Source organism: Monodon monoceros, unplaced genomic scaffold (assembly GCF_005190385.1).
Source record: "Monodon monoceros isolate NGI ecotype Baffin Bay Population unplaced genomic scaffold, NGI_Narwhal_1 Super_Scaffold_18, whole genome shotgun sequence".
Taxonomy (NCBI): Eukaryota; Metazoa; Chordata; class Mammalia; order Artiodactyla; family Monodontidae; genus Monodon; species Monodon monoceros.
The window spans coordinates 5,089,964-5,101,823 of record NW_021703774.1 but is presented as its reverse complement, the minus strand read 5'-3'; the positions used below and the strand labels follow the sequence as shown (position 1 = coordinate 5,101,823).

At 35.1% G+C, this 11,860-nt stretch overlaps 1 protein-coding gene across 1 annotated transcript in view; it reads right to left on the bottom strand.

Annotated features, from left to right (window-relative positions):
• Positions 1-515: 515 nt before the first annotated feature.
• The window catches only part of ZBTB41 (zinc finger and BTB domain containing 41), a 45,388-nt gene continuing 34,043 nt past the window's right edge, over positions 516-11,860 (bottom strand). Inside the window, exons 10-11 of the mRNA XM_029230943.1 lie at positions 9,703-9,791; positions 516-1,393 (exon numbers count right to left, since the gene is read on the bottom strand). Coding sequence (XP_029086776.1) covers positions 738-1,393; positions 9,703-9,791 — 745 coding nt within the window. The 3' untranslated portion in view covers positions 516-737. The remainder of the gene's footprint in view (positions 1,394-9,702; positions 9,792-11,860) is intronic.

The following is an 11,860-nucleotide window of genomic DNA, read 5'->3' as shown; positions in this document are numbered from 1 at the left end:
TGCCTAGACCTGTATTTGCATTTCTTATTCACAATAATTGAAGCACAGGCAAAAACCAACCATCTGGGTAATTATTTCAATTCTACATTTCCTTTAATGAGCTAATCCTGCATTAGTTAGCTTTCTGGCTTTGAGTTTGTCAAAAGACCAAAGGATAGTCATAAACTGAAATTATGGCCGGATGAAAAAAGAACACCCAACTATCCAAGACTTTCTTATAAATTCAAATTCCTGATTTCAGTTTTTAAAAATCTGGAAGAAATAATCATGACACTTAAGTTAGGATAAGGAACAGTTGCAATTATCAGTTCTATATACTCTTGTATTCTTTCTTAAAAGCTACATCATCCTTAACACTTCTTTGGAAGATGGGGACGGGAGAAATGAGGAATGAGACTAAAGAAGAATAAAAATTTCCACTGATGACTAAAAACAAATACCCTCATAATGTTAACAGCTAATAGTTTTGAAAAGTTAGAGAAACCATTAAAAATTAGCACTAGCCTTTAAAAAAATCATAAAAATGTCCATTTCAAATATTATACCTCAAAATATGTCCAAATATTCATATGTTCAGTAAACAGAGATACATATTTTTCTTGATTTGAAATGGTTCTGAGGACTTGAGAAACTAGAGAAAATGAAAAAATAGCAGCCCCACTAAGTTAAAAGCTGTCAGCTCTAGGCTACCATTAACGCGTAACCACAGAAAAAGTCTGTGGAATGCTTAGATTTACTCATGAATGATGCTCACGATTAGAAATATTTTGTACAGCAGTGGCATTATCAAGGCCCAATAACGTTCCAAGATAAGACTGTTCTCTAGGATCTAGCATTTGTTCAGGTCGGACTGGATGAACTATATTTGCAGGCTGAGGAGTAAGAGTGTATTTCTCCAGGAAAGCTAAGTCAGCTGCTCGTGGGTAATCAGTGGATGGCTGCTGTGGCGACAAGATCTCGTGAGAAGGTGGAGGGAGAGTAGTGGTGTGACGCACCAGGTCACTCTGAGTGTCAGGCATCTGGACTGGAACCAGCGTTACAGGGACACACACTTCAGCAGACACACTCTGCAACATAGTCTTGGCTTCTGACGGGTAAACTTTGGGCTGGTCCATATATTGTTTTGCTTCTGTTTGAAAGATTTTATCATCGGATGAGTACTCTACTGGCAAGGATACAAGCTTCTCCTCAGAAGCACTGAGAGGATCGTCTGGTGACTTTATGCCATGAACGTGGTCAATGTGGTATTTCAGCTTGTCTTTCCGCTTAAATGTTGCATTACAGTGCTGACAGTTGAAAGGCCGGGCATCAGAATGAATGACCAAGTGTTTTGTTAAAGTTTTCTTAATTCTAAAAGATTGATTGCAAATTTGACACTTGTATGGTTTTTCACCTGTATGAACACAAATGAAATTAACTGTAAAACGCAGTCACTTGGTAAGACAATGATTTTAGTTAAGTAGCAAATTTTCCATGGGAATTCTTACATGAACTTAATAAAAGCAGTAATGCATGCTATTACAAAGTGGAGACAGTATAGTAGCTGGTAAAGAGAATGAGCTCAAACATCCAAAAGATCTTAATTTGAGTTCTAGCTACACCATTTACCAGGCAAACCTGGAGCAAGCTCCCCAACTTGTAAGCACAGTTTCCTCACCTGTTATATGGAATAATAACTGTACCTACCTCACAGACGTGGTGAAAGGACTGAATGAGAAAATGAAATAATAGTGCTTAGCATTACACTGGCACGTGGTAAGTACTTGATAAACCTAGGCTGTCGTCATTATTGCTTGCTTGCTATTATTCCCACTATAGCCCCTAAAAGAGTTGTAAACTAGAGCATTTGATTTCCTCCCACCCAAGAAGGATAAAAGCTAAAACAGCAACTCGATTAACCTGGTTCTTTGGATCAGAATGAGAAGTAGTAACACCAATGTCTAGCCTGATGTTACAATAAGGAGAGTTGATGAGGATCAAGAATAAGGAAGCTTGGGCTTCCCTGGTGGCGCAGTGGTTGAGAGTCCGCCTGCCGATGCAGGGGACACGGGTTCGTGCCCCGGTCCGGGAAGTTCCCACATGCCGTGGAGCAGCTGGGCCCGTGAGCCATGGCCGCTGAGCCTGCGCGTCCAGAGCCTGTGCTCCGCAACAGGAGAGGCCACAACAGTGAGAGGCCCGCGTACCGCAAAAAAAAAAGAATAAGGAAGCTTGGCCAGTTTTCAATTCTTCCTGAGTCAGGTTCTCACACAGCAGTTTTTGGTTTTTGTTTTTCTCCCATGAAACATAAATTCCTACAGTAGCCAGGGTGGTTGGCTAATCCCCGAAAAGTATGATTTTGTTACCTTACATGGTGAAAGAGTCTCTGCAGATATGATTTAGGTTAAAGACCCTGAAGTGGGGAGATTAACCAGGTAGGCCCAATCTAATCACGTGGGTCTTTAAAAGCAGTGATAACTAAAGATGAAAATGTCAGAGAGCTGTGACAAGAGAACTCAATCCCGAACTGCTGGTTCTGAAAATGGAAGAAGGAGGCTAGGACCCACGGAATGTGGCAGCCTCTAGAAGCTGAGAAAGCTCTCAGCTTACAACCAGTTAAAAAACTAGAACCTGGGCCCTGGTCCTGCAACTCAAAGAATCGATTCTACCAATAACCCAAATGAGCAGGAAACAGATTCTCCTCTAGAGCCTCCAGAAAGAAATGGAGCCCTACCAACACCGAGGTTTTAGCTTGGGTCACACTTCTCACCTACAGATTTGTTACATCATAAACTTGTATTGTAAGCCATTTGCAAGAGAGAGGTACATAAGACAAAGTGATCAGTCTAACATACATATAATTGGTGTCCCAGAAAGAAAATAAGAGTATAGGTCAAAAACAGTATTTGAAAGAAAAATTGACTGAGAGTCTTCCTAAATGAAAGACAAGTCATAGATGCAATAAGTTCTACACATCTTACAAAATACAAAAAGAAAGAAAAAAAAAAACAACCCCAAAAACACATCTGGGCACACTATAATAAAACTACTGAAAATCAAAGACAGAAAAATCTTAAAAAGCAGTGAAAAAGACAGATTTCTTTTAAATGAGCAACAATAAGACTGCCAGTATATTTTTCAACAAACACTAGAGAAGGTCAAAGAGGAAAAAAATGACACATTTAAAATATTGAAAGAAAAATAACTGCTAATGTAAATTCTATAGTCAGCCAAATAGTCTCCATAAAGTAAAATAACATTTTCAGACAATCAAAACCTAAGAGAATTTGGTGCCAGCAGATATGCACAAAAGGGAATCCTACATGAAGAAGGAAAATGGTCATGAAGGAAGGAGTGGAGGGTAAATATGGTTAAAAATAAATGAGTTATTTAAAGCAAACAAACAAAATAATAATGTTTTACATGGTTTAAAGTATATGTAAAATGAAAATACATACAACACGTAAAGGCTGAGAGAGATGAGGTGTCATAAGGTCTTTGAATTGTCTAGAAAAGGGATCAAGAACTAATTTAAGATAGACTAATAATTTAAGAAGAACACATGTTGTGATCTTCAAGGTGACTACTAATACTGAAAGAACATACAATTAACAAGTAAACTGAGGGAAAATGGATAATAAAAATACTTCATAATTACAAGGAAATGAAGACAAGAAAAAGAAAGCATCAAGAAACAGATGAGACAAATAGCATGATGACAGATTTGAACCCATGAACCCAAATAAATGAGAAATCATGTGACATTTAAATGAACTAAACATCCTGATTAAAAGAGGTTATCATAATAAAATAATACTCCAAAGACACACATCTTAAATACAGGCCCATATAAGGACTGCAAGTAAAAAGAAAAAAATACCACATAAATATTATCCAAAAGAGAGCTGGTCCTTTATCCCAGCATAAAAAGGGACATTTTACAATGATATAAAGGACCATCAACAGGAAGATATAACCATCTGTACATAGCTAATAACACAGCCTCAAAATATATAAGGCAAAAAACTGAAGAACTCAAAATGAAAAATAGATAATTTATAATCAACAGTTAGGTTAGAGATTTTAACATATAGCTCTCAGTAACTTATAGAATAAGTAGACAAAAATATCATATTAGAATGCAGAATATTTGAATAAAATACATTCTCTGACAAAAGTGGAATTAAGCTAGACATTAGTAACATAAAAATACTTAGAAATCCCCAAATATTTAGGAATTGGGCAATACAGTACAATTTAAAATAAAGCACAAATGAGAGAATAAATCAGAAGACATTAAAAACTATTTTTAACTGAATTCTAATGAAAACATAAAATATAAAATGAGTTGTGAACTGTAACTAAAGCAGTGTTTAAAGTGTTTAGAACTTTAAAATATGTATAATAAAAAATAAGAAATGCCAAATTTAATTAAGTTAGGCATCTATATAAAGAAGATAGGGAAAGACAGAAATTAAACCCAAATAAAATAGAAAGAATAAAAAAGAGAAAAGCAGAAAAGAAATATACAACAAATATAAAAGAGAAAAAAAAAATCAACAAAATCTAGTAGTTTTTTGAAAGATTAATAAAATCAACAAATTTCTAGAAAGAAAAAACAAATTACCAATAGGAATAAAATAAGGTTATCACTAAAGATCCTATAATCATTAAAAGATAAATAATACTCTGAATTTTGCCAATAGATTTTATATTTTATATTAAATAAAATTCCTTAAAAATGAAACAAGAATTGAAAATCTGACAGCTCTGAAACTATTAAGGAATCTTTAATTGAAACCTTTCTCCAAAGAAAACAAGTTCAGTGGAATTTATCAGTGAATTCTTCCAAATAGTAATGAGGAAATAATGCCAATATTATATAAACTCCTCCAGTTAACTGAAAAAAGATGTATTATTTCCCAAATTATTTTTTGATGCCAGCATAGTCATAATAAAACCTGTTAGGGACATAACAAGGAAAAAAAAATAGACAATATGTCTCATGACCATAGACCAAAAAAAAAAAACAAAACCCCAAACAAAAACAAAACAAAACAAAAATCAATGTATTTTATCACAATAATAAAGAACAAATATATAATCACCTCAATAAAAGCAGGGAAAAATCTGATAAAATTCAACACCTATTCATGACAAATACTCTAACTAAACTAGGAACAGATGATAATTTCTTTATCTGAAAAACAGTATCTACAAAAATCTATAAAAAACATAATTAGTAATGAAACATTGAAAGCTTTTCCCTGGAGACAAGGATTTCCACTATCAATATACCACTGATGATATGAACCAAAGCAATAAGGCAGAGAGAGAGAGAGAGATGCAAGGACTTAAAAAGGGAGAAATAAACTGTGATTATTCACAGAGGGCCAGTTTGTATGCTTAGAAAATCCAAAAGTAGCTAGAAGGTATTTGTGTTTGGAAATTTATAAGCTGTTTCTAAATTCATATGAAAACATAGAGGAAAAAGAATAAGAAAGACAATGAAAAAGAACAAAGTTGGAGTATTTACACTACAAGATATCAAAAGCCACAGTACTTTATATGGTATAGTAATGGTGAAAGAATATACGAACAGTCCAATGAACAGAGGAGAGTCCAGAAACAAACCACACATATATGATCACTTAACTTAAAACAAATAGGCCATTGAAATGCTCTGAGGCAAGGATGGTCTTTCCAATAAACGATGCTAGGGCCACTAGATAACCACACGTCAAAAAAACAAAGAACTTTGACCTTACCTAATAATAAACACAAAAATAAGATAAAGTTCATAATCTAAATATGTAAGTTAAAATAAATCGTCAGAAGGTAAAAGAAAAAATATTAATGACCCAGGGGTAGGCAAAAGTTTCTTAAAGGGGATACAATAAACCTAACTAGAAAGAAGAAACTTGATACAAGACTTCTTTAAAATTTTGGACCTTCAGTCATTGAAAGATATCATTACTAGAGTGGAAAAGCCAGCCACAGACTAGAAGACACCTGTAATTTAGATATCCAACAATGAACTCATACCCAGAATATAGAAAGAATTCCCATAAATCAATTTGAAAAAGATGGACAATCCAATTTAAGAAAATCAGCAGAAGAATGAATCATGTGTTCCATAAAAGTGAATATCCAATGACCAATAAGTGTATGGAAAGGTGCTCAATATCATTACTCATCACAGATATGCAAATTAAATCCACTTTGAGACAGTGCTACATATCCAACAGAATGGCTAAAAAAAGAGACACTATCAAGTATTGGTGAAAATGTGGAGCAACTGGAATTCTCATACACCATACACTACTGGTAGGAGGTAAATTGTCACAATTACCTTGGAAAACTGGTTAGTAGTGTCTACTAAAGTAAAACATATGCATATCCTATGAGCCAGCAATCCCAGGGCTAGGCATGTACACAAGAGAAATGAATGCAGTGTGTATGAAAAATCATAGACAAGAATATTTAGAGCAGCTTTATTTATAATAGACCCAAGTAAACACAAACCAAGTGTCTATCAAAGCACAACAGATAAATAAATTTTGATATATTCATATGAAAATGAAAAGAAACAAACTACTTCCATGGATGAATCTCATAGACATATGACTGAAAGAAACCAGACAAAAGAGTGCATACTGTATGATTCCATTTATATGAAGTTCAAACAGACAGACTAATTAATGGTGACATAAGTCAAAATAATGATTATTTTGCAAGGAGGTTACTGATTGGGAGGGGCCAGAGAGGGTGCTTCTGGAGTTCTGAATGTCCTACATCCTGATCTGAATGGTGGTTACATAGAAGCACTCATTTATAAAAATTCATTTGTGTACTTTATGTGTTATACTTCAATAAAAAACAGCTTAAAAATTCTGCCAAGTCTAAAATCAAGCCCTAAATTTATCAGCTTTATACCCATTTTAACTGAATGTATTACATCTCAACAAGACTACTGCTGAATAGACATAATTACTACTCTGAGGATTACACAAGCAAAGCACATAAGAGATGAGAGTAAGACATTTGTAGAAAAAAATCTTATATCCATTTTCCAATGAATTTCTCTAATTGTGTGGTTTGAAAACATACATGAGTTTAGAGGGTAGTTGTAGGAAAACATGATAAATTCATTCCTTGAATAAATATTTATTAAGCACCTACTATTTACAAGTCCTAGGCTAGGCGCTGATCATATCTATTCATTTGAAGCACTTAAGGGTACTGACCTGGCCAAAACTAAAACCAATCAGTTATTTGTACCTCTTCTAAAGAAGGAACAATGGAAGAGAAGAAGTCTGTAGGGAGTCCGGCAAGGGGATTCCAAAAAACAAGAATCTAACAGTACAGACAATGCACTAAGGGTACCTGCACTAGAGAAAAGGAATCTGGGGAACACAATTATTCTCATCACCAGAGAGGTGCACTGTTAGAACAGGAAAGATGGCTCAGCATCCTTCACCATTTCCTCAATAAATGATTCCATACAATTATTACCTAATTTTATTCTATAACTACATTTACCAATTCTCCTTCTGATGAATAAATTTAGCAACTCAACTTCCTTGATAAGAGAAAAGGACACTTTGGCCAGCACACATTAATATCTCATTCTCTAGAAGGTTAATAGTAAGCTGACACTGGTGATTCTACTTCCAGTGGTTATTGAAGAACTCCTCAGAATACTTATAACTATTAGTGCACAGATATAAAATTGAGTTTCTGGACCTGTAAATCTCAGGAGTGGACTTGGGAGCATAGCACCCAGTTCTTGGAACAGCTGCTCTGTGAAGTCCTGTCTGGGTAGCCTGCTGATCACTTTAGATCAAGAGGTGGCAAACTATAGCCTGAAAGCCAAATACAGTCTCTTGCCAGTTTTGGTATATAACATTTTCTTGGAATGTGGTCACATTCATTTATTTATTTATACCCTTCTATGGCTGCTTTCATGTTACCACAGAGAGTTGAGTGGTTAAGATGGAGACTGTCTGGCCCACAAAAACTTAAATATTTACTATCCAGCCCTTTACCAAAAAAGTGGGCTGACCCCTGCTTCAAATGATTTCTCTCTCTCATTTCATAACAGCCATAAACTTTATCTTATTCTGTAACAGAGCTCATTTCCTTAATTTTCAATGGACAGAAGGACTTGCCCCTAATTCCAACTAACTTTGAGATATCCAGAGTTGAGAATTCCACGGTCATTGGTCATCAACTAATTACTACAAATCAGTGTTTTCAAAAAACTTAATGCAGTTAGAAAGCCAGCTCTTATTAACTTTCTCCTCTAGATAATTCCTGTAGTTTTACAATTCTTAAATCATCAGTGGTTTCAAATTAACTTTTCGTAAGTTCACCATCTTTTTCAAATCATGAGTTTATTAGGCATGTTACTTATAACTAGTGTGGAGACTAGCATTAATATAGTTTCCTCATTTTTTACATATTTATATATTTATATACCCCCCAAATTATGACTTTCTCATTTTGAGAGAGGTGTAATTTTATTTTTAACAGCAGTACTATATCAGTAATAAATTCTTTACTGAAATCCTTTGCTATTGAAATTGCCCAAATCCAGTTATTTCCAATTCTGATATTTATGAAATCAATTATTTTTCCCTACCAGAACAGCAGCTTGACAAAATCCAAAGTAAATATAAAGCAAGGCAGCCATAAATGCATTAATGGGTTTCTTTCTTAAAAAGAAGGAAAGAAAGCTTTAAAAATTGTTAATTTACATGAGAAGTCAAACAAGAACTATGACAACATATAGGAAAAAATCCAACAATCTATGTTTCAATATATGGTAGCACTGCCAAGGGAAAAAAGGAAAGATTAAGAAAAATAACTTCCGGAAACCAGCTGAAGCAAATCATTCTACTATAACTACCTATAAATCACAACAAATCATTCTACTATAAATCACAACTGACTATGTAAAAAGGAAAGCTACGCAACAGTAACTTGGGGGCTTTCCTGGTGGCACAGTGGTTAAGAATCCACCTGCCAATGCAGGGGACACAGGTTCAAGCCCTGGTCTGGGAGGATCCCCCATGCCACGGAGCAACTAAAGCCATGTACCACAACTACTGAGCCTGCACTCTACAGCCTGCGAGCCACAACTGCTGAGCCCATGTGCCACAACTACTGAAGCACGCGCACCTAGAGCCCATGCTCTGCAACAAGAAAAGCCACAACGAGAAGCCCGCGCACCGCAACGAAGAGTAGCCCCTGCTTGCCGCAACTAGAGAAAGCCTTCACACAGCAACAAAGACCCAATGCACCCAAAAATAAATAAATAAATAAATATAAAACAGTAATTGGTAAACAGGACAATGAGGTCATATTTGAATTACTCTTTTAAAAGAGAAGAAAATAAAAGAAATGTCTTCAGAGCGTCTCATAGATATAGAGGAACCAAAAACAACCAGAAAAGGGGACGATGAGAACTAAAAGTTGAATAAATTCCCTATGGAAAAAAATTTTCCCAAATTCTACAAAATGATATTCAAAAGTATTGAAGCTTACATAATATGGAATAGTAGATCAGAATATTGTCTGTTCATGACGTCAATTCTAATAAGTAAAAGTCTTACTGGGGGAAAAAACAAAACAATTTCACCAAGAACAACAAAGTATAAATGTCCATATTTCACTTCTGAATAATTACACAAAAATATATACAAAATACCCATTAGGTTTTACCTGAATGTGTCCGAAAATGCATTTCCAGACTTGATTTGCCTTTAAAAATTTTCTTACAAACATCACACTGATGAAAGGTTGCTTTATATCTAAGAAAATAAAAAGGTTTGAGCTTTTCAATATAATTTTAATAAATAACATAATGAAAATAAGTTACAACTCATTTATAACTTCATATATAATTCTCACATTAGTAAAGCATAGAACTCCAAATGAACATGGAAATACTTTTTAAGTATCAACCTTATCTCTGATTCTTCCTTCTCCAGTTATATTCAACAAATAAATCTATAAAAGATGTCCTTAGATTTTCAACTTTAAACTGCTTAATTTTAAGCTTTAGATCAGCAAACTTTTGTGTTATTATTTTCTGTTAAAAAATACCAAAGGAAAAATTGTAGGGACAGAAAAAAAAAATCAATGAGAGGGGTAAAAGGGGGTTGACTACAAAGGTGCAAAGGTGGACATTTCAGGGGTGATATAGATCTATTCTGTGTCTCAACTTATGGTAATGATTACATGACTGCATGCATTTGTCAAAACCTGCAGAACTACACACTAAAAAGAGTGAATTTTTCTGTATAAATTGTACCTTCGTTAAAATAGATGCAAAAATGAAACTGCAGCAGTCTCAAAATCTGCATTCATCAAAAGGGGACACTTTTCCTCAGTAGGTACTCTTTATAACAAATAAATATTATAAACTTAAAATAAATTTTACACCTAAGTAAAAAAGAATGAGATACTGGTCTTTTATTTTTATTGTAGATTAATAGACATAAAAAGCTATAAATTACTCAGAAGTTAACTTAGAAGCAAAGTGTAGTGCCTAAGAGTATGTACTTGTGAGTTAAACAATCCTAAACTCAAAAATTTAGTTGTTAGGATTAATATATTTGTAAAATGATTAGCATTTAAGTGATAGTTACTAGGAAAGCCATATCATCTCACCTTGGAAGCAATTCACTTCTAATGAGTACACGGAAAAACAAATCAAACACAGGCTACCATAATGTTCTAGAAGACAGCTGGCCTTAACATATCCACTGAGTGTTACTGGAATATTTAGCATGTTGTTACTAATATTAAATAGCGATAGTATGCCTAAGGTTTCAAATGCCATTCTCACTTTTCAATTCATCCAACTCTACATTTACAAAGTAGTTACAGAGACACCATGCAAGGCCCTGTCTTCTAGGAACTTACTTCTACTTGATGAAATGGACATTTAAAAAGATAATGTGGATTTAGTGAACTGGGAGTGTCATTGATAAACTTAGCAAAAGACTTGCAACCTGTATGCCTGGCTTATCTTATTCCATGTATATCCATGTTAAATACAGAGATACAAACAGGGTTCCCATGGGCACATAGAGAAAGCAGCAGTGGTAACTCAACTAGGGGCAGTTTTGACCCCCCTGGGACATGTGGCAATGCCTGAAGACATTTTTGGTTCTCACAACTAGGGGTAGGCAGGTGCTACTGGCCACTGCCATCTAGTGGGTGGAGGCCAGGGATGCTGATAAACATCCCACAATGCACAGGACGACCCCACAACAAAGAATGACCAGGCCCCAATGTCAGTAGTATTGTGGCTAAGAAATCTTGGTCTGTACTATGGACAGAGTGACATTTTAAACACAGATATGCTCAAAACACAAACTGTCTCACAGTGTATGTAGGAAAAAGATAAAATCTACAAGGACCTGCATGGGTCAGGCTCTATGTATATATCTCTCCACTCTCACACAGATGCTGAAGAGCAGAGATTTTCAGGGCAGGAGTGATACACAGTTCCACATGGAGCAGAGATGCCTAGTATGAAAGGGATTTAAACATGTCTACTGGATTTGGCAATAAGAGACTCCTACTGATAGCAACTGGAGAGGGGTAGTAAGGCCAGAGGTCACATCCCAACAGCTTACAACAGTGAACAGAAAGTGAAGGAGAGGATACTGAAGGAGTCACCATTTAAAAACATTTAGAAGAAGAGACATTTGAAAATGACTGGTTGGGGGGCAGGTGCTAGTCTTCATCACTCTCCACGTTCTCTCCTTGAATAATCTGCACATAAAGTGCTCACATGTAATTCTTTATACACAGCCCAGACTTCACTTCTGAGAGGTAGACTACTATCCACCTATCGGATTTTATGTTT